The sequence below is a fragment of the Balaenoptera musculus genome, chromosome 15, assembly GCF_009873245.2.
Source record: "Balaenoptera musculus isolate JJ_BM4_2016_0621 chromosome 15, mBalMus1.pri.v3, whole genome shotgun sequence".
Lineage (NCBI taxonomy): Eukaryota > Metazoa > Chordata > Mammalia > Artiodactyla > Balaenopteridae > Balaenoptera > Balaenoptera musculus.
In genome coordinates this window covers 84632185-84655206 of record NC_045799.1, presented here as the reverse complement: position 1 = coordinate 84655206, position 23022 = coordinate 84632185, and the positions used below count along the sequence as shown (strand labels likewise).

Below are 23022 nucleotides of genomic sequence, written 5' to 3'. Positions count from 1 at the left end.
TTAATAAAGGTTGTCAGAAAAACAAACTGATCAATGTTTCAGGGAAAAAACTAGACCCCCCCCCAACACCCCACCCCTTGCTGCCTGTGAGATCGGGGTGGTGGGCCGGGGGGACGTTCACGCTCTAACATCGGCTGTCAAATGAGTGAATGTCGGAACCCCCTCCCAGAGGGAAATGGTTCGTGGGACACTCGAGCACGGTGCTGGCACACAGAGTGTTCAGAATATTTCTACCCCCGTCTCTTTCTCTCCGCTGTGCCCACTGCCACCGCCCTCACGCAGGCCTCCAGCCTTGCTCTCCGCTGCAGCCAGGGAGCAGCTTAAGACACAAGTCACGTGACATCACTCGTCCGCTTAGGTTTGTGTGCTCCTGCGCGCTGTTTCAAAGTAGGTGGGATGGATAGAGAGGGTGGTGGTCCCCCGGGGGTGCAGGCTTGGCCGAGTGGCAGTGGGGCGGGGATCCCCTCCTGGCCTCCCCAGCCTGCGTCATCTGCTTTCCCCGCAGCAGGGCTGCCATGGGCTCGGTGGGCAGCCAGCAACTCCAGGAGCCCAGCGTGGCGAGCACGCCGCACAGGAGCGTGGTGATGAGCTTCAGCTTCGACAGCGGCCAGCTGGAGGAGGTGGTGGCAGGGGTGGCCCAGGCCCAGGGCAGTAGGGCCAGGGGCATCCCGATTTCCACGGACTCTGGTGAGTGAGGGTGCGGCCAGGGTACGCCTCTGCCCCAAAGCAGGGACGGCTGTGGGAGCCCTCAGGAGCCTTCCCGGGATGGGGAACCTTGGGGGGTCATTGAACCCGGGAGGCAGCGTCGGTTAGGATGGATTAGATCTGCTGCAGTAACAAACGAGCCCACCGGCCCAGTGCCTTCACTAATGCCGTGTGCCCAGGGAAGGCTCCATCTTAACGTGGGTTTCCACGACCACTGAGGAGGTGGGAGGGCACACGGCGAATCATGCACTGACCTGTATGTAAACTTCTGTCTATGACTGACGCATATTGTGTTGGCTGCATTCTTGGGTCAGAGCAAGCCATGCCTCACTTCAGTGGAGATGGGAAAGTGTCCGAAAAGAGGATTGATGTGAGGTTCAGACACCCCAGTTTTGGGGACTTCCCTGGCGGTCCAGTGGTTAGGACTCCGCACTTTCACTGCCGAGGGTCCAGGTTCAATCCCTGGTCAGGGAACTAAAATCCCACAAGCTGCACAGCACGGCCCCCCCCAAAAAACCCCCAAGAAACAAATACCCGGTTTTCTACCTGGCTGTGTGTCCTAGGGCAAGTGCCTCAACCTCTCGGAGCCTCAGGTTCCCTACATGGAGGAAATAGGCCAGTTGCCTGTGAGATCAGACTTGCAGAGTGGGCAGTGTGCAGGTCTGGAGTCGGGCAGATTTGGGTTCAACCCCAGCTCCTGTCTCTGTCCACTCAGGGACCTTGAGTAAGTCACTGTTCTCTGGGCCTCAGTTTCTTCATCTGGAAAAGGGGAATGATCCTGGGCCCACCCTAATGTGCTTGCAACTGGATCCACGAAACGTGGCTTAAGACGTTTCCTGGCACTCAGGAGGCCCCCTGTAAGTGATAGCTCGTTTGGGGGCTGGCTACAGGTCATATATACTAGGACCACTTCAGGCTCTGACATGGAGACTTATTCTCAGCTTCCATCCCCTCTTTGCAGAGGGGGAGTGGAGATTCTGCTGGCTGAGACCCATGTTGGGTTGGGATAATCTCCCTGCACCCGTGTGTGTGGACAGAGTCAGCTCGGGGCCCATGCCCAGGCTTCTCCTGGCCAGGTAGTGGATGCCACGTTGCTGTGGCCATAGAAGTGGATGGTGGCCATGGTGACCAGGGCAGTGGTGATTTTAGCTGTAATGGCTATGGTGACGGTGGCTGCATCAGTCAAGGTTCTACCAGAGCCAGTAGGAGATAGACAGAGCTAGAAAGAGAGTTAAAGATGCAATACAGATATAGATGTATAGATATCCATATGCATTTATTACAGGACATTGGCTGACTAAAGAGGAGGCTGGCTAAGCCAGTGTGAAGTCCATCAGGCAGGTGGTCAGGACGGAAGATCACAAGCAGGCTGGAATCCCAGGGGCACGAGCCGTTTGGGGTCCCTGAGTTCTGGGAAGGCCTCAAGGTCTTACCTGATTAGGTCAGGCCCACCCAGGGTAAATTCCCTTTTGATCAAACTTAAAGTAACTAAGGAGGGGCTTTGTGTGATTTTTCTGTGAAAGAAAAATCTTTTCACAGCAGCACCTTGGTCAGTGTTTGATTGAACAACTGAGGACTGTGGTTCAGCCTCCAAGTTGACCTAAAACTGCCCACTAAAGTCCACCCCTTACCAGCTTGCCTCCTATACACAGCTCCCTAAACCATACTTAGTCTCCAGATAAAGACACTAACAGTCAACCCCCTACCTACCAGGACATAACTGACCCCCATACGAACAAAAACACACTAACCCTTTCCCCAAAGAATGCTAAGTCCTTGTGTGTTGATGTTCACACTTCTCCTTTGATGCCCCGAACTTCAATACTGAGATACAGCGTTAACTGTTACGAACACATCCTACGTTAGATGATACAGGGGTGAGAAAGTGAATAAAATAAAAGCATTTGATTAATACATACACACACATATTCATATCAAAAAGAGGAAGCAATACTCATAACAATATTAGTCCTCGTGTCTGTGACTAGTCACATGATTGTAGCTGGTATTTTTAACTACCTTCTCCCACCACCCATCCCATAGTCCATTTGCCCACCACAAGCATCTTAACTGGTTATGGTTCTTTGCCCGGTGGGTGACCCAAGCTTCGTTCTTTTTTTTTTTTTTTTCTTGGCCACGCCATGTGGCTTATGGGATTTTAGTTCCCCGACCAGGGATCAAACCTGGGGCCCCAGCAGTGAGAGTGCCAACTCCTAACCACCGGACCGCCAGGGAATTCCCCCAACCTTCGTTCTTGAAGGCTCTCGATCACTAGCAGTCCTGCTGGGCTTGGGTTGGTATCGTTTTCCATTGACTGTATCACAGGGATTGGATGTCCTGAGAGAGGCCATAAGGAATCGCCCGTCTTGCAGACCTACTCTCTTATTCCCACACATGGGAGCAACCTGATTTCCCCGTGATGGTCAGGATCAGTCCCCGCGGCCAGCGCAGCAACCCTGTTCTCTGCAGGATCAATCACTGTGTCTCGGGGTGGAACCATTCCTCCCTTTGGAGCGAAGCCCTCTGGACCAGCGGAGCCTCAAGTCATGGGGGTGGGAAGCAAACATTTTGCTGGTGGATCTCTAAGGGTCATAGTGAGTGGTCCCACTTCCACTTCCGCGCGTGGTTCCTGGATATGCAAACGCGAACTGTAGGAGAATCAGCCCTGTCTATTGGATGCTGGTTTAGAGCATAGGTAGCCTCCCAGAGGACACTGCCTCAGCCCCACCAGGTCTGGCCACCCAGCTGGTCCCGGAGCTGAGTCTGCAAAAGGCCATTTCACCGTTCTCTCCAGCCAGCTGCTTCAGTGGCCGTGGTGGTGAGAGTCACGGTGGCAGCAGCCTCTTGGTAACGGACAGTGGCTGTGGTGATGGCTGCAGTGGCCGTGGTCTTGGTGGCTGTATGTCTAGCAGCCATGACTGTGGTGACTGGGGCAGCCGGGGCCATGAAGGTGGAGAGCGGCCACAGTGACAGCGACCATGGTTACAGTGGCTGTAAGGTGATGATACCAGCTGTGATGCAGCGGCTTTGGCCACCATGGCTATGGGGGTGGATGGTGGCCAGGGTGACGGCAGCCGTGATGCTGGTGGATACAGTGGCAGTGGCCACAGTGATGGTGGACCGTGGGTATGGTGATGGTGGTCACGGTGGGTACGATGGTGACAGTGGCCATGGTGTTTGGTGACTTTTGATAATGGCCATGATGGTGGTGGCGTGGGCAGCTGTGGCCATAGTGATGGAGAGTAGCCACGGTCATGATGGCTTTGGTGGCTTGGATATGGTGAGAGTGGCCATGGTGATGGTGGCTAAGGTGGCAGTGCTTCCGGTGGCGGTGACAGATGAATGGTGGGATGCCGTGTCTGTGGTTCGGGTGGCAGCCGGCGTGGCTGTGGCTACGGTGGTCATGATGGGGGTGCCGCGGTGGGCTGTGGCCACGGTGGCGGACTGCAACCCTGATGTGGCGGTCGTGGCCGTGAATGGGCTTGTCCACATCTCACCTGGTGTCTGGGTTTACTGGCAGAGGAGCCGGTGCCTGATGACCGCTACCACGCCATCTACTTTGCAATGCTCCTGGCTGGTGTGGGCTTCCTGCTGCCGTATAACAGCTTCATCACCGACGTAGACTACCTGCACCACAAGTACCCAGGTGGGTCCCCCGCAGCCGCGTCCTGCCATCGCGTGCCGCCCCGCACACTTGGCTCAGGCCTGCCACCCTCCTGCACCACAAGTACCCAGGTGGGTCCCCCGCAGCCGCGTCCTGCCATCGCGTGCTGCCCCGCACACTTGGCTCAGGCCTGCCACCCTCCAGAAACCCCTGGGGCAGGACCCCACTCGGGGAGCCCATTTTATGCAAACCCTAGCTCGGCTGTGAATTGCTGTGTGACCCCAAGGGCAGCCACTCACCCTCTCTGGGCTGTCAGCCCCTTTGGGGCGAGGGAGGAAGCAGTGCCCGGGGCGGGGCAGGTGCAGAGGGTGGGGCTCCCCTGAACCCCTGTTACCCTCCCCCCCCCAGGGACCTCGATCGTGTTTGACATGAGCCTCACCTACATCCTGGTGGCGCTGGTGGCTGTGCTCCTGAACAACGCGCTGGTGGAGAGACTGAGCCTGCACACGAGGATCACCGCGGGTACGCTGCCCGCTGCCCACCCGGCTCCCAGCCCTCACACCTGTCTGTCACATGCCCCTCCATTCCCTGCGTGCGCCGCACTCTCCTTGTCTGTAAGATGGGCGCACCTCCTAGGAACGTCATGGGGTTCAACTATGAAAACAGTGTCAGGCCCATGCGCGTGTGACACATGCTGGCATGATGCCTGCGCCTGGCGAGGCTGCTGTGCGCCCCACATGTGTCCCGGGGCCCTTGCTCTTCCCTGCTTTTCCTCTCCCCTTTGTCTCCATGGTAACATTCAGCTTCAAAACCCAGCTCAAGAGGCACCTCCTCCAGGAAGCCTTCTGGGTGCCCCTCCGAGAACTCTAAGATGTCCCCGCCCTCCCAGTATTAAGGGGAAAAAGGCAGAGAGAGGGCACCTCAGACCTGGCTCTATGTTGGGGGGATGAGGGGGCTCCCCCAGCCCACCACCGATTGCCGCCTCTCTGACCTCTCCCCACACAGGCTACCTCTTAGCCTTGGGCCCCCTCCTCTTCATCAGCATCTGCGACGTGTGGCTGCAGCTCTTCTCTCGTGACCAGGCTTATGCCATCAACCTGGCTGCGGTGGGCACCGTGGCCTTCGGCTGCACAGGTAGGGCCAGGGCCCGGGGTGGGCTGAGCCCCTGGGTGCCCACTGCGGGCCGTCCCACCGGCCCTGTTCGTGTGCTGGGGGCATGTTAATGCAGGGTGAGCCAGACTCAGTGCCGGTACGTGTCCACGTGCACATGGCGTGTCTGCTTCCACACGTGCACACACACTGCACACCCAGAGGGCTGCGTGCGCTGGTCACACACAGTGTCAGAGCACACACTCCACACACATGCCCACATGCCCACATGCCATGTGGACATCGAGGCAGTTCCCTGGTTTTCTCAGGTATAAACTGGGCTTCATAACCTCTCCTGCCCATGTCACCGTGTCACTGTGTTTCTCTTGGATGGTAGCTTTCAAAAAATTTCTTTTTAACTTTTTATTTTGAAACTATTTCAAACCTATGGAAAGTTAAGAATAATATAATGAGTTCCCATATACCTTTCACCTAGATTCACCAATTGTTAACATTTTGCCACATACGCTTTCTTTCCTTCGCTGGTTGTCTCTGTTCCCCCTCCCTGCCGCCACCTTCTTTTTTTCTTTTTAAAAAGAATCTTTTTTAAAAAATATGTATTTATTTATTTGGCTGCACTGGGTCTTAGCTGCGGCATGCAGGATCTTCGTTGCTGAGTGCGGGATCTTTAGTTGTGGCATGCGGGATCTAGTTCCCTGAACGGGGATCGAAGCCGGGCCCCCTGCACTGGGAGCGTGGAGTCTTAACCACTGGACCACCAGGGACGTCCCCCTCCTCCACCTTCTAAAGTATATGTATATATATAAAATTTCCCTTAAATATATATAAATAGAAAATGTATGTTTTGTCCTTAAACCGTTTGGGAATTACTTGCAGACATCATCATGCTTCTTTGCCTAAATGGTAACAGTTCAGGGTGTTTAACAGCTAAACCTAAGGCATCTCTTCTAGAACCACATTTACAGTTGCCAAAATCGGGACATTTAACATTGATACAATACTATTATCGGATCTACAATCCATAATCATTTCACTGTTTGTCGTGGTAATGTCCTGTACAGCGTTTGGTTTTTCTGACCCAGGACCCAGCCCAGGATCACACGTTGCATCACTAGTCACGTCTTTAGTCTCCTTTAATCCGAATGGTCCTCAGCCTTTCCCTGTCTTTTGTGGCAATGATGTTTGCAAAGGTCCAGGCCAATTGTTCTGTTGATCGTGACTTCCAGAAAGAGATACATTTCACATTATGACCCAGCACACATGTGTGCATGTGTATGTGTGTGTGTTTATAAATGAAATCAAGGCTTTGTGAAATAATATTCTCAATCCAGGCTTTGTACTCAGGTCTGCTCTGTTCTATTTCATTAAAAAAAAAAAAAATGCTGGTAACCACCAGGAGATCCTAGTTTGTCAGCCCTGCTCCAGGGTTTACTTCTAGGCGTGGAGTCACTAGACCGTAGGGCTTGAGCCAGTACGTTTTCATTTTCCCCAGATACTGCTGCACTTCTGTCTTGTTGGTCAGGATGAGACATTATGCTGTGGTAACAAACGAGCCCAGAGATCTCAGTGGCTTCTCAGAACCAGCCTTATTTCTGGCTCTTGCTGCACGTCCAGCGTGTCGGTGGGGTTATTTCCACACTCACTCAGACTGAGTGACGGTGGCTCCCCGTCTGTAACACGTGGCCTCTTCTGTGGCCGCCCCTGGGGAAAGACAGACCGGAAGACCATGTGGGCTTTTCCTCCCTGGTCCAGGAGTGACGCGTGTCATTTCTGCTTGGGTGTCAATGACCAGAGGAGGTCGGGGAGCCTGGCCAGCCCCGGGGCGGGGACGTGGAAGGCAGGACTGTGCTATGCAGGGGGCTGTGCTGTTTCCACCACACCCCGCGAGGGGACTGGACAAGGTCCCTCTGCCCCCAGTGGTGTTAATGTTTTTTCCCAGCAACCCTTGCCAACAGTGTTCTCAAACTTCTGAATTCTGCTCCAAGCAAACAGGTGATAAGTGGTGTCTCACGGTCACTTCTCTCTCTCTCTCTCAAGTGCAGCAATCCAGCTTCTACGGGTACACGGGGATGCTGCCCAAGAGGTACACGCAGGGGGTGATGACGGGGGAGAGTGAGTATCTGCAGACCCCCGGAGTGGGGCGCCGGGCTGCCTGGGCTCTCGGACCCTCTTCCTGGGACCGAGGCGGGGCTCAGGAGCCCTGGGTATGCGGGGCTGGGGATCACCTGGCTGGTGGGGGGCCGGACTCCCAGACAGGAGGGATGGGGCTGTGATAGGCGTGGTCTCTTCGGGTGCAGAGCCCTTTGTGATGTGAGGAGGACGTGCCACACTCTGAGCATGGGTCTCGAGTGTCTCGCAGCGTGTGTGCAAGGCGTGCGTTTCGTGTGTGCACGTGTGTGCAGGGGCAGCTCATCTACACCCGTGATCACTCCAAGTGCCGGCCCTCAGCATCAAGCTCTCCTCAGAGCCCCACCCCACTTGGCAACTCAGACTCCCTTTCCCAAGCCCAACACATCATCCCACCGGCCCCTGCTCAGTGAAGGGCACCCCCTTGCTCAAACCTGAGACCTACCCGACACCCAGTGCTCCAAGACCCTGCAGGTCGTGTGGACCTGCCCTCCGGGGTGATCCCTGCGCCCCAGCCCCGGTCCGAGCAGCCGACTCCCCCTCTTGTCTTGCTGCCCTCCAGCACAGGGGCTGCCCCACCCTCAGCCCAGCCGCAAGCACTTCGGAGCACCTCGTCCAGATGTCCTCAGTCTTCCTTCCGGGCCTGGATGGGCCAGGCTCAGCCGTGCCGTGGGGCAGGACTCATGTGGCCTCTGGGCCCCATTTCTCCCCTTTGGGGTACTCTGTACTCTCTACACACGGTGAGGCCCACCAGGTGCCCCCAGGGCTCCAAGCCTCGCGTCTGTGGAGTGTGGTTCCAGGAAGGTACCCCGCTTGCCGTGACCCCCACCACCTTCCCCTGTGACCTTAGGACCCCACCCACCTGGTTCCAAGCCCACCACTTCCTTTCAGCTCCGCAAACACAAACACGTAGAGCTCACGCCCGCCCCCTGCCAATGGATGCTCGCCCCCTCGTCTCTGCCTGTCCCCCCAAATCCTGCACAGCCGTTGGTGTTTTTCTGCGATCTGTTTGGGGCCTCTCCCCAACGAGCCCCAGAAGGAAGGGCCCGCGTGCGTCGTCCCCACTGGGTCCTCAGGGCGGACGGTGCCGGGCACACAGCAGGCACGCGATCAGTGCACCTGGGGGCGGTGTGTGTGTGTGTGTGTGTGTGTGAGCCGGCGCAGGGGCCAGAGAGGGGCGGTCTGCGCGGGCGCATCCTGTGGGCAGCCACGGCGTGTCCGTGTCCCAGGGCTGCTGGGGGGCGGGGCGGGGTCAAGTGGGCGGGGTCGCCCGCGTCACGGCCCCTCCCCCCGCAGGCACGGCGGGCGTGATGGTCTCCCTGAGCCGCATCCTCACGAAGCTGCTGCTGCCCGACGAGCGGGCCGGCACGCTCATCTTCTTCCTGGTCTCCGCGGGCCTGGAGCTGCTCTGCTTCCTGCTGCACCTGCTGGTGCGGGGCAGCCGCTTCGTGCTCTACCACACGGCGCGGCCCCGCCCCGGCCGCAGGACCGGCTACCGCGTGCATCACGACGTGGCCGCCGAGGACGTGCACTTTGTAAGTCGCGAGGTCGGCGGAGGGAGCCGGGAGGCCCGGCACGGCCGCCGCCCCGTCCCAGCCGAGCTCCTCCAGCCGCGCCCCGCTGTCGCTGTCGTCTCAGGCTCCAGCTCCTCCTGTGGCCGGAGGCTCCTACCCACGGGCCCTCCTTCGTTCTGTGGACCAAGGTTTCATGCCTTCGTGGCACCACACACCTGAGGCCTGAGGCCCCCTGGCTGTGACAGCCCACACCTGAGGCCTTAACCTCCCCACCCACCCGGTGTGATGGCCCACACCTGTGGCCTCCCCGCAGGCCCGCCCGGAGCCGTCCTGGGGAGCTGGGGCGCCCTCTGGTGGCGGCAGGACCACATAGCGCAGGTGTGGAGGCTGAGACGCCGGGGAGCCGGGCCACGAGGGCAGGGCAGGGGGAGCCAGAATGTTCTCGAAGACGTTGTTCCAGCGAGTCACCCTCGCTGGGCCCTCGGCTGGGGACACTGCGCGGAGCCAGAGACCGGGCATAGGGAGGCCGGCTGTGACAAGGCCCACGTCAGAAACCGGGGCCCCCTTAATGCTCACGGAGGGTCCGCGAGTGGCTCTGGGCTGAGACCTGAGCCGTGCGGAGGGGCGTGAGGACCCACACGAAAGGCGTGGGGTGGGGCAGAGGGGAGCGCACGCGCAGAGGCTCCGCGGCGTGGGAGGAGCTTGGCGTGTTCGCGAGACAGCGAGGAAGCGGCTGGCAGGAGCCTGCGGGGGCCCTCACCCAAACGCGTCCCACCCGGTCCCCCTCCAGGAGCACCAGGGCCCAGGCCTGGCCAACGGCGGGTCCCCGAAGGACAGCCCAGCCCACGAGGTGACCGGCGGCGGCGGAGCCTACACGCGCTTTGATGTGCCTCGGCCGAGCATCAGGCGCAGCTGGCCCTCCTTCCGAGGTGGGGCGGGCTGGGCCCCGGCGTCCCGTGTCTCGGCTGCGCGCGGAGGGCAGGGGGTGTTCCGATGGGCTGGGGCCCCTTAGGGGTGCCGCCCCCTGACCCCGCCGGCCGCCCACAGCCCTGCTGCTGCACCGCTACGTGGTGGCCCGCGTCATCTGGGCGGACATGCTCTCCATCGCCGTGACCTACTTCATCACGCTGTGCCTGTTTCCGGGTCTCGAGTCCGAGATCCGCCACTGCATCCTGGGCGAGTGGCTGCCCATTCTCATCATGGCCGTGTTCAACCTCTCTGACTTCGTGGGCAAGGTGGGCGCCCCCGCCAACCCTCCCGGCCCTGGGGGAGGACGCCGTGGGTGGGGGCAGCCGACGCCAGGGTCACTGCGGGAGCCGCGGGGAGGGTCCCCGGGGAGGCGCAGGCCCCAAGCTGAGGATGCACGTGGCTCCTGGTGGGGAGGGCGGGAGCTGAGCCATGGTCCAGACCGCAGCTGAGAGGAGTGGGAGGCGGCGCTTGCCCCACACTCACTAGTTGAGCACAGGTGTGGGCACACGAAGGAGGGCACCCAGAAATGGCCGGCCTGTCGTTGGTCTTCTGTAGAAGAACGCAAGGCTCAGAGAGGGAAAGCCATTTGCTTGTGGTCACACAGCTGGGAGGTCTGAGAAACTCGAGTCTGTGCTTCCCGAGGGAGCAAAGCTTAGTTAATGGGTTCAGTTGCTGCCACTTCGTACGTGTTAATGCAGGTGGGCCTGACTCTCTGGGCCTCTGTATCCTCGTTTCTCAAATAACGTCAAGAGCCCCACCCAGCGAGGGTGCCGTGCGGGCTGAACAGGGGCACGTGTGTCGTATTTCGCTGGGTGCCAGGCATACAGCAAGGACTGTGTGTTGCCATATGAGGGGTTTGGTGGGGTTTCGTGGACAAAGGTGGGAAAGGACGGGGACACAGCCTGAGCCGGGAGTGTCCAGGGATAGGGGTGTGTCTGGAGGCTGCCGGGAAGACGCGAGGGGAGTGGGCTTGGGGAGAGGGCTCGGGGAGTGGCAGGGGCCCACACGTCTGTCTCCCCACAGATCCTGGCGGCGCTGCCCGTGGAATGGCGGGGCACCCACCTGCTGGCCTGCTCCTGCCTCCGTGTGGTCTTCATCCCCCTCTTCATCCTGTGCGTCTACCCCAGCAGCACGCCCGCCCTCCGCCACCCGGCCTGGCCCTGCGTCCTCTCCCTACTCATGGGCATCAGCAACGGCTACTTCGGCAGCGTGCCCATGATCCTGGCGGCGGGCAAAGTGAGCCCCAAGCAGCGGGAGCTAGCAGGTAAGGCCCTGCTCGGCCCGTGCCTGGCTTGTCTGCAGGACTGTCCGCTGCCAGGCAGGGAAACCCAGGCCCGCAGAAGTCAAGACCACACAGCGAGAAGCTACCTTTGGGTCCCAGGGTCAAGTCAGCCTCAGAGCTCGTAGCTTGGGGACGTTCGCCAACCACTTACCCCCTCATTCATCTCACAGCTACTTGGTGAGCCCCTACTGTGCGCCTGGTACTGTTCTACGTTCTGGGGACACAGTGGTGACAAAACAGTGATCCCTACGTTTGTGGGGTTGACAGTCCAGAGGTGACAAAGAGACAACAAAAAGATGTAATGTGTTGGATGGTGATGAGCGTGGTTGAGGAATGTAAAACAGAGTAATGGGACGAGGGAGTCGCGGTAGGGGGTTCACAATGGAAGCAGAGCAGTCTGGGAAGGCTTCACTGAGGAGGTGACTTGAGCAGAGACCTGGCGGAAGTAGTGAGGGGCCACGTGACAATGCAAGGGAAGAGTGTTCGGAGTGGCGGGGATAGCATGTGCAAAGGCCCTGGGGCAGGGGGCAGCAGTGGAGTAGTAAACAGGTGGGAGGGACCTGGAAGAAAGTGCTGGATTCTGGATCCGTTTTGACTGCAGGGCCCACGGGGCCAGCTGATGGACTGGGAGACGGAGTGTGAGAAAAGGACGGGGGGTGGGGAGAGGGGGGAGGTCAAGAAGGACTCCCAAGGGGGGCCTGCTGCTCACGGCAAGAAGGTTGGATTGCCGTCAAGTGAGATGGGGAGGGGGCCGTGTGGGAAGGGGCACTGGAGGGGGGTTCTGGACACAGTAGTTTCAGGAAGCCCAGTAGACATCCTAAGTGGTCCATGACGAGGAAGCAGTTGGAGGTAGGAGGCTGGAGAGGAAGAGAAGCAGGCGAGGCCTGGAGCGCCCGGCACTTTCAGTCAGGGTGGAACAGTCCTGGGGCGGCCACCTCCCAGGCGGGAGCTGGCATGGTCACTGCTTCACACCTGAGAAGCTAGGGCGTCGGCTCCAGCCCTCGCTGTGGCCCCCCTCCCCCCAGGGCCCCTCCCGCCAGCTGAGGTCCGGTCCTGTCCGCAGGGAACACCATGACCGTGTCCTACATGACGGGGCTGACGCTGGGCTCGGCCGTGGCCTACTGCACCTACAGCCTCACGCGGGACGCCCACGGCAGCTGCCCCGACCGCTCTGCCGCCAACGCCTCCTTCCCCGCTGGCCTCTGAGCCAGGCCTGGGCCCCCAGCCCTGCCCAGGGAGGGCTGCCGGGGCCCTTCCCCACCCCTGCCTGCAGTGCCTGCGGGGCCCCGGCCTCCTCCCCGTGCCAATACCGCCACCCTCTCTGGGCCCACCTGCCCTCACTCCGGCCCCAAGGTTCTGCCAAGTTCTCGGAGGCCTGGACGTGTGGCTGCCACAGGGTCCCGCCAGCACTGTGCTCCGCGTTCCGTCTCACGCCGCCCTTTGCCACCTGCGTGTGTCCGGTGGCCCCAGCGCCAGCCAGGACAGTGACAGACCACCAGCTGGTGTCCCCTTCTGGTGACCCTCACCTGGCTCTGCTTTGAGGGCCCCATGGCCCCAACCACACTGTCCTCAGCACCTCCTTCACTGGGGACCCCTCGCCCCCAGGCCTCCCCTGTCCCCGTTCTTAAACGCTGGGTCTCCCCAGCAAAATGCGTTTGCCGTGAAGGAGCTGTAGCTCTACGTCTGAATGGTTTCAGACCAGGGTCTGCGCTGGCCTTTCTGCAGCCCCAGCTTTGGTGCTGGCCTGGGTGCACCCACCCCACGCCAGCACCCCCCGTGCACCCTGGTACCCACCTGATGCCACAGGCCTGGGGGTCTGTGCCTGCCTGGGGACCTCAGATGACTTCTCCGGATCCTCCCCCTGTGATACAGGAGGGGGACAGTTTGGGGGCCACAGAGCAGGGCCCACACCCTGGCTAAAGTCAACCTGTGACCTAGGCCTTGAGCCCTGTCCGGGGAGGCCCAAGGAGGGACAGACATGCTGGAGTCCCTGGCAAGTAGGAAGGGGTGGGGTCCCCCCAGAGGTCCAGGCTAGCTCGGTGCCCCGAGCTGGGAGCGTTCCCAGAGCATCCTGCCAAAGACGGGCTTCTCCACGGGGAGGACAGGTACCCACGGCACTGCTGTGAACACCCTGCCCCTGTGCGTCCGGTGTCCACCCGTCTGTCCACTAACTGTACCGCACTGGCCATTAAAGATGAAGGCAGAGCAACTGCCCCACCGCCGCCTCCAAGTTGCGTCTGTGCCGCCATCTCAGCCCCTGGGGCGGGAGGACGGGTCCTGGCGGGACACGGCCCACGGCTGGGAACCCAGTCTTACCTCCAGGCACCTGGTAGGCCCAGGACAGATTTGTGTGGAGGGGCGGACGGTCGGGGTGGGGAGAGGAAGTATTTGGGGTTTGAAGGGCACCTTGGTGCCCCTTTGGCCCTCAGAACAGTCAGAGACAGTGGCTGCATCACGCCCACTTGAAGGGGGAGAAAAGGAGGGGAGACAGCTTGCCCCCTGCCCTGAGGGATCAGAGCCAGGACCGGAGGCTGAGCGTTCTGGGGTCCCGGCCCGGCTCTGTTGCTGATGTGTGTGGTTTGGACAAATTCCTCCACTATCCTGTGTTTCAGTTTCCCCAAGACGGGTTGCTCCGCTCTTCGATGTGGGTTCCTTGGAGGAGGGCTGGGGAGGAGGGGGCCGGCTGCCTGAGGGTGACCTGTGCTCCAGGCAGGCCCGCGACCTTGGGGACCCACCCACCCACCTCCAGACAGGCACCGCCCCCGGCAGCCACGTGGGTCAAGACCACGCGGGGCGCCGCCACAGGGGCCGCTTGGTGGCGCCAACGCGCTGCTCCTTCCGAGACTCCGGGTATGGGGGGGACGGGGCACGCACTACCTCGTGACTCAGTTTCTCTGAAACGGGAGGACCGTCCGAACCCTTCCCCAGGCACACTCTGAGCTGACTGCCTTCGTCATGGCCTCACCGTTCCCTCCGCACACCGCCCTCAAATAGCAAAGCCAGATGGCCATCCGTGTCCCATCCACGCCCAGTGCGCTGGGTTGCTGGGCAGGTGCCCGTGGGGTCCGGCCCGAGCTGCCCTGGGTGGGGGGCGGGTGGCAACGCCAGGACCTGGGCCCAGCCTCCTCAGTCCCGGCAGGGCCGCCGCCCCTCCACTGCACACTGGCTCAGGGCCACTCAGACCGGCAGCACCACTGTCATTTCTTCCAGCGTGGGAGAGGCTGGGAGGGCTCCGCTCCATGTGTTCTTGTTCTGTTACTGCCTTGCTCTTCTTAGCAGCAATCCCAGTTGTAGCCTCCTCCACTCTCCTCCTTTTTTTTTTGAAGTGTGATTGATGTACAGTATTATATGAGTTACAGGTGTATAGTATAGTGATTCACAGTTTTTAAGGATTGAACTTCATTTATAGTTATTATAAAATATTGGCTATATTCCCCATGTTGTACAATATATCCTTGTAGCTAATTTTACACCTAATAGCTTGTACCTCTTACTCCCCTACCCCTATCTTTCCCTTCCTCCTTTTCCTCTCCCCACTGATCACCACTAGTTTGTTCTATCTGTGAATCTGTTTTTTTTACGTTATATTCACTAGTTTGTTGTATTTTTTAGATTCCACATATAGGTGATATCACAGTATTTGTCTTTCTCTGTCTGACTTATTTTACTTAGCATAATGCCCTCCAAGTCCATCCATGTTGTTGCATATGGCAACATTTCGTTCTTTTTTATGGCTGAGTAATATTCCATTGTATATATGTTCCACACCTTCTTTATCCATTCATCTGTTGTTGGACACTTAGGTTGCTTCCACATCTTGGCAGTTGTAAATAATGCTGCAGTGAACGGTGGGTTGCATGTATCTTTTTGAATTAGTGTTTTGGGGTTTTTTTTGTATATATACCCAGGAGTGGAATTGCTGGGTCATATGGTAGTTCAATTTTTAGTTTTTTGAGAAACCTCCATACTGTTTTCCACAGCAGCTGCACCAGTTTACATTCCAACAGTGTACAAGGGTTCCCTTTTCTCTACATCCTCGCCAGTATTTATTATTTATGTTTTTTTTGATGATAGCCATTCTGACAGGTATGAGGTGATATCTCATTGTGGTTTCGATGTGCATTTCCCTGATGATTGGTGATGTTGAGCGTCTTTTCATGTGCCTGTTGGCTATCTGTATGTCCTCTTTGGAAAAATGTCTATTCAGGTCTTCTGCCCGTTTTTGTTTTTGTTTTTTTTTTTTTTTAAGAATTATTTATTTATTTATTTATGGCGTGTTGGGTCTTCGTTTCTGTGCGAGGGCTTTCTCTAGTTGTGGCAAGCAGGGGCCACTCTTCATCGCGGTGCACGGGCCTCTCATTCTCGCGGCCTCTCTTGTTGCGGAGCACAGGCTCCAGACGCGCAGGCTCAGTAGTTGTGGCTCACGGGCCCAGTTGCTCCGCAGCATGTGGGATCTTCCCAGACCAGGGCTCGAACCCGTGTCCCCTGCATTGGCAGGCAGATTCTCAACCACTGCGCCACCAGGAAAGCCCCCGTTTTTTAATCAGGGTATTTTTTGTTGTTGTTGAGTTGTATGAACTATATATTGATATTCTGGATACTAACCCCTCATTGGTCATATCGTTAGCAAATATTTTCTCCCATCCAGTAGGATGTCTTTTCGTTTTGTTGATGATTTCCTTTGTTGCGCAAAAAGCTTTTAAGTTTAATTAGGTCCCATTTGTTTGTTTTTGCTTTTATTTTCTTTGCTTTAGGAAACAGATCCAAAAAAAATACTGCTACGATTTATGTCAAAGAGTGTTCTGCCTATGCTTTCTTCTAGGATTTTTATGGTTTCCGGTCTTAACATTTAGGTCTTTAATCCATTTGAGTTTATTTTTGTATATGGTGTTAGAGAGTGTTCCAATTTCATTCTTTTACATGTAGCTGTCCAGTCTTCCTAGCACCACTTGTTGAAGAGACTGTCTTCTCCACTGTATAGTCTTGTCTACTTTGTTATAGATTAATTGGCCATAAGTGCACAAGTTTATTTGTGGGCTCTCTATTCTGTTCTATTGATCTATTTGTATGTTTTTGTGTCAGTACCTTAGTGTTTTGATTATTGTAGCTTTGTAGTATAGTCTGAAGTCAGGGAGCATGATTCCTTCAGCTCTGTTCTTCTTTTTTGAGACTGTTTTGTCTATTTTGTGTTTTCATACAAATTTTTAAATTATTTGTTCTATTTCTGTGAAAAATGCCATTGGTATTTTGATTGGGATTGCACTGAATCTGTAGATTACCTTGGATAGTATGGGCATTTTAACAATATCAATTCTTCCAGTCCAAGAAGACAGTGTATATTTCCATCTGTTTGTGTTGTCTTCAATTTCTTTCATTAATGTCTTACAGTTTTCAGAGTACAGGTTTTTTCCCCTAGGTATTTTATTATTTTTGATGTGATGGTAAATAGGATTGTTCCTTGATTTCTCTTTCTGATAGTTCATTGTTAGTGATTAGAGATGCAGCCAATTTTTGTATATTAATTTTGTATCCTCCAATTTTACCAAATTCACTGATGAGGTCTAGTAGTTTTCTGGTGGTATCTTTAAGATTTTCTATATATAGTATCATGTTATTTGCAAACAGTGATAGTTTTACTTCTTCCTTTCCAGTTTGGATTCCTTTATCTTTTTCTTGCCTAATTGCTGTGGCTAGGACTTTCAATACTATGTTGAATAAAAGTGGTGAGAGTGGGCATTCTTGTCCCTAATCTTAGAGGGAATGCTTTCAGTTTTTCACCATTGAGAATGATTTTAGCTGTGGGTTTGTCATATATGGCCTTTATTATGTTGAGGTATGTTCCTTCTATGCCCACTTTATGGAGAGTTTTTTTATCATAGTGGATGTGGAATTGTGTCAAAAGCTTTTTCTGCATTTATTGAGATGATCATATGGTTTTTATTCTTCAATTTGTAATTTGGTGTATCACATTGATTGATTTGCAGATACTGAAAAAAGTCCTTACATTCCTGGGATGTCCCACTTGATCATGGTGTATGATCCTTTTAATGTACTGTTGGATTTGGTTTGCTAATATTTTTGAGGATTTTTGCGTCTGTGTCAAGAGTGATATTGGCCTGTAATTTTGTTTTTTGAGATATCTTTGTCTGGTTTTGGTATCAGGGTGATGCTTGCCTCATAGAATGTACTTGGAAGTGTTCCTTCCTCTGCAATTTTTTGGAATAGTTGGAGGAGAATGGGTGTTAACTCTTTTCTAAATGTTTGATAGTATTCACCAGTGAAGCCATCTGGTTCTGGACTTTTGTTTGTTGGGAGTTTCTAAATTACTGATTCAGTTTCATTACTGGTAATTGGTCTGTTCATATTTTCTATTTCTTCCTAGTTCAGTCTTGGGGGATTGTATATTTCTAAGAATTTGTCCATTTCTTCTAGGTTGTCCATTTTATTGGCATATAGTTGCTTGTAGTAGTCTCTTAAGATCTTTTGTATTTCTGTGGTGTCAGTTGTACTTCTTTTTCATTTCTGATTTTATTGATTTGGGCCTGCTCCCCCTTTTTTTTTTTTTTTCTTGGTAAGTCTGGCTAAAGGTTTATCAAATTTGTTTATCTTTTCTAAGAAGCAACTTTTAGTTTCAGCTTTTATATCTTTTTCTTTTTCTTTTCTTTCTTTCTTTCTTTTTTTTTTTTGTCTCTATTTCATTTATTTCTGTTCTGATCTTTATGACGTCTTTCCTTCTACTAACTTTGGGTTTTGTTTGTTCTTCTTTTTGTAGTTCCTTCAGGTGTAAGGTTAGATTGTTTGAGATTTTTCTTGTTTCCTGAGGTAAGCTTGTATCACTATAAACTTCCCTCTTAGAACTGCCTTTGCTGTGTCCCATAGATTTTGGATCATCATTTTTTTCGTTTCGACTTGTCTCTAAGTATTTCTTTATTCCCTCTTTGATTTCTTCAGTGATCCATTGGTTGTTCAGTAACATATTGTTTAGCCTCCACGTTTGTGTTTTTTGCAGTTTTTTCTTTATAGTTGATTTCTAGTTTCATAGCATTGTGGTCGGAAAAGATGCTTCATATAATTTTAATTTTCTTAAGTTTACTGAAGCTTGTTTTGTGGCCCAGCATGTGATCTATCCTGGAGAATGTTCTATGTGCACTTGAATTTGTATTCTGCTGCTTTCAGATGGCATGTTCTATGTATATCAATTAAGTCCATCTGGTCTAATGTGTCATTTAAGGCCATTGTTTCCTTACTGATTTTCTATCAATGGATGATCTGCCCATTGATGTAAGTGGGGTGTATTTTCTATCAACGGATGATCTGTCCATTGATGTAAGTGGGGTGTTAAAGTCCCTTACTATTATTATGTTACTGTAAATTTCTTTCTTTATGTCTGTTCATGTTTTCCTTATGTATTTTATGTACTCCTGTGTTGTTTGCATATATATTTACAACTGTTATATTTTCTTCTTGGATTGATCCCTTGATCCTTCTTTGTAGTGTGCTTCTTTGTCTCTTGTAACAACAGTCTTTATTTAAACTCTATTTTGGGGAATTCCCTGGCGGTCCAGTGGTTAGGACTCCACGCTTTCACTGCAGGAGGCCTGGGTTTGATCCCTGGTCAGGGAAGGAGCTAAGATCCCACAAGCTGCACGGTGTGGCCAAAAAAAAAAAAAATCCTGAAGTCTATTTTGTCTGAAAAGTATTGCTACTCCAGCTTAGTTTTGATTTCCATTTGCATGGAATATCTTTTTCCATCCCCTCACTTTCAGTCTGTTATGTGTCTCTAAATCTGAAGTGAGTCTCTCATAGGCAACATACATGCAGGTCTTTTTTTTTAATCAATTCAGCCACTCTCTGTCTTTTGATTGGAGCATTCAGTCCATTTATTTACATTTAAGGTAATTATTGATATGTATGTTTTTATTGCCATTTTGCTAATTGTTTGGGGGTTGTGTTTGTAGGTCTTTTTTTCCTTTCTTCTTTTGTTCCCTTGTGATTTGATGACTGTCTTTAGTGTTGATTGTATTCCTTTTTCTTTTTGTATGTGTATCTATTATAGATTTTTATGTGTTTTTTTGTTTTAATATTTTTACTGAAATATAGTTGATTTGCAGTGTTGTGTTAATTTCTGCTGTACAGCAAAGTGACTCGGTTTTACACATATATACATTTTTAAAATATTCTTTTCCATTATAGTTTATCATAGGATATTGAATATAGTTCTCTGTGCTATACAGTAAGACCTTGTTGTTTATCCATTCTCTATATATAAAAGCTTAGATCTGCTAACCCCAGCCTCCCACTCCATCCCTCCCCTAACCCCCTCGCCCTTGGCAACCACCAGTCTGTTCTCTATGTCTGTGATTCTGTTTCATAGATAGGTTCATTTGTGTCATATTTTAGATTTCATATATAAGTGATATCATTATGGTATTTGTCTTTGTCTGACTTCACTTAGTATGCTAATCTCTAGTTGCATCCATGTTGCTGCAAATGGCATTATTTCATTCTTTTTCATAGCTGAGTAGTATTCCGTTGTATACGTATACCACATCTTCTTTATCCATTTATCTGTTGATGGACATTTAGGTTGTTTCCATGTCTTGGCTATTGTGAATAGTGCTGCTACGAACATAGGGGTGTACGTATCTTTTTGTTTTTTTTGTTTTTTTGTTTATTTATTTATTTATTTATTTATTTATGGCTGTGTTGGGGTTTCGTTGCTGCACGCGGGCTTTCTCTAGTTGCGGCGAGCGGGGGCTACTCTTCGTTGCGGTGCACGGGCTTCTCATTGCAGTGGCTTCTCTCATTGTGGAGCACGGGCTCTAGGCACGTGGGCTTCAGTAGTTGCGGCACGCGGGCTCAGTAGTTGTGGCTCACGGGCTCTAGAGCACAGGCTCCGTAGTTGTGGCACACAAGCTTAGTTGCTCCGCGGCATGTGGGATCTTCCCGGACCAGGGGTCGAACCTGTGTTCCCTGCATTGGCAGGCGGATTCTCAACCACTGCGCCACCGGGGAAGCCCTGTACGTATCTTTTTGAATCATAGTTTTGTCTGGATATATGCCCAGGAGTGGAATTGCTGGATCATATGGTAATTCTATTTTTAGTTTTCTGAGAAACCTCCATACTGTTTTCCACAATGGCTGCACCAACTTACATTCCCACCAACAGTGTTAGGAGGATTCCCTTTTCTCCACATCCTCTCCAGCATTTGTTACTTGTAGACTTTAATGATGACCAGTCTGACTGGTTTGAGGTGGTACCTCATTGTAGTTTTGATTTGCATTTCTCTAATAATTAGCAATATAGAGCACCTTTTCATGTGCCTATTGGCCATCTGAATGTCTTCTTTGGAGAAATGTCTATTTAGGTCTTCTGCCCATTTTTCGATTGGATTGTTTTTTTGTTGTTGAGTTGTATGAGCTGTGTGTATATTTTGGAAATTAAGCCCTTGTTGGTTACATAGTTCGCAAATATTTACTCCCGTTCTGTAGGTTGTCTTTTTTTTTTTTTTTTAATGGTTTCCTTGGCTGTGCAAAAGCTTGTAAGTTTGATAAGGTCCCATTTGTTTATTTTTGGTTTTATTTCTATTGCCTTGGGAGACTGACTTAAGGAAACATTGGTACAATTTATGTCAGAGAATGTTTTGCTTATGATCTCTTCTTGGAGTTTTATGGTGTCATGTCTTATATTTAAGTCTTTAAGCCATTTTGAGTTTATTTTTGTGTATGGTGAGTTTATTTTTGTGTATGGTGGCAGTCTTTTCAGCACTTGCTGAAGAGACTGTCTTTTTCCATTGTATATTCTTGCCTCCTTTGTCAAGGATTAATTGACCATAAATGTGTGGGTTTATTTCTGGGCTCTCTATTCTGTTGCATTGATGCATATGTCTGTTTTTGTGCCAATACCACACTGTTTTGATTACTGTAGCTTTGTAGTATTTTCTGAAGTCTGAGAGGGTTATGCCTCTGAGATTTTTGGTTTGTGGTTACCATGAGGTTTTTATGTAGCAGTCTGTATATATACGTAATTGTTTTAAGTTGCCAACCTCTTAACTTTAAATGCATTTTAAATACCCTACATTTGTACCCTCCTCCCCTCACGATTACTGATTTTTTTTTATAAAGTTATTTTTATTTATATTATCTTTTGGCTGCGTTGGATCTTCATTGCTGCGCACAGGCTTTCTCTAGTTGCAGTGAGCAGGGGCTACTCTTAATTGCGGTGCACAGGCTTCTTGTTGCGGTGGCTTCTCTTGTTGCGGAGCACGGGCTCTAGGCGCACGGGCTTCAGTAGCTGTGGCACGCGGGCTCAGTAGTTGTGGCACGCGGGCTCTAGTGCGCTGGCTCAGTAGTTGTGGCGCATGGGCTTCGTTCGCGGCATGTGGGATCTTCCTGGACCAGGGCTCGAACCCATGTCCCATGCATTGGCAGGCAGATTCTTAACCACTGCACCACCAGGAAAATCCCCGATTACTGTTTTTTATTTATTTATTTATTTATTTTTATTTTATTTTATTTTATTTTCCGATTACTGTTTTTGATATCATATTTACATCTAATTATTTTGTGTATCCCTTAACTACTTATTGTGGGTATAGGTGGCCTTACTACTTCTGTCTTTTAACCTTCCTACTAGTTTGGTGCGTGAATGATTTCCTACCTTTACTGTATGTTTTTGCCTTTACTGATGAGTTTTTTCCTTTCATAATTTTCACGTTTCTAGTTGTGGCCTTTTCTTGTTCATTTAGAGGTTTCTTTAACATTTGTTATAAAGCTTGTTTGGTGGTGCTGGACTCTTTTAGCTTTTGCTTGTCTGTAAAGCTTTGTTTCTCCATCCAGTCTGAACAAGAGCCTTGCTAGGTAGAGTCTTCTTGGCTGTAGGTTTTTCTCGTTCACTGTAAATATATTGTGCCACTCCCTTCTGGCCTGTAGGGGTTCGGCTGAAAAGTCAGCTGATAGCCTTATGGGAGTTCCCTTGTATGTTGTTTTTCCCTTGCTGCTTTTAATAATCTATCTTTAATTTTTGCTGTTTTAATTACAGTGTGTCTTGGTGTGTTCCTCTTTGGGTTAATCCTGTGTTGTTCTCTCTGTGCTTTCTGGACTTGGATGACTGTTTCCTTTTCCAGGTTAGGGAAGTTTTCAGCTATTGTGTATTCGGATATGTTCTCAACCCCTTTCTCTCCCTTCTCCTTCTGGGACCCCTGTAATGCGAATGTTAACATGCTTGATGTTGTCCCAGAGGTCTCTTAAACCGACCTCATTTCTTTTCATTGTTTTTTCTCTCAGCATCAGTGGTTTCCACTACTCTTGTCTTCCAGCTCGTTGATCTGTTCCTCTGTATCATTTAGTCTACTGTTGATTCCTTCTAGTATATTTTTCATTTCAGTTATTCTTCATCTCTGGTGGTTCTTTATATTTTCTGTTAAAAACTTCGAATTTCTCGCACTGTGCATCCATTCTTCTCCTGAGTGTTTTGATCGTTACAGTCACTACCCTGAACTCCTTCTCGGGTAGATTGCGTATCTCCACTTCACTTAGTTCTTCTTCTGGGCTTTTCTCTTGTTCCTTCACCTGGAACATGTGCCTCTGTCGCCTCATTTTGCCTAAGCTGCTGTTTGTATTTTTATGTATCTGGTAGGTTGCTTATGTTTCCCGACCTTGGGGAAGTGGCCTTTGGTAGGAGATGTCCCAGACATCCCAGCAGTGCTCTC

The 23022-nt window shown here is 52.0% G+C and overlaps 1 protein-coding gene across 1 annotated transcript; it reads left to right on the top strand.

The window, feature by feature from the left end:
* Positions 1 to 286: 286 nt before the first annotated feature.
* SLC29A4 (solute carrier family 29 member 4) lies at positions 287 to 13485 on the top strand. The gene is made up of 11 exons (XM_036826060.1): positions 287 to 358; positions 509 to 687; positions 4226 to 4351; positions 4718 to 4831; positions 5315 to 5443; positions 7457 to 7531; positions 8843 to 9081; positions 9851 to 9989; positions 10108 to 10295; positions 11053 to 11293; positions 12375 to 13485. Exons 2-11 carry the CDS (start codon positions 516 to 518, stop codon positions 12515 to 12517), a joined length of 1566 nt encoding a protein of 521 aa, XP_036681955.1. The 5' UTR covers positions 287 to 358; positions 509 to 515; the 3' UTR covers positions 12518 to 13485.
* The last annotated feature ends 9537 nt before the right edge of the window (positions 13486 to 23022 follow it).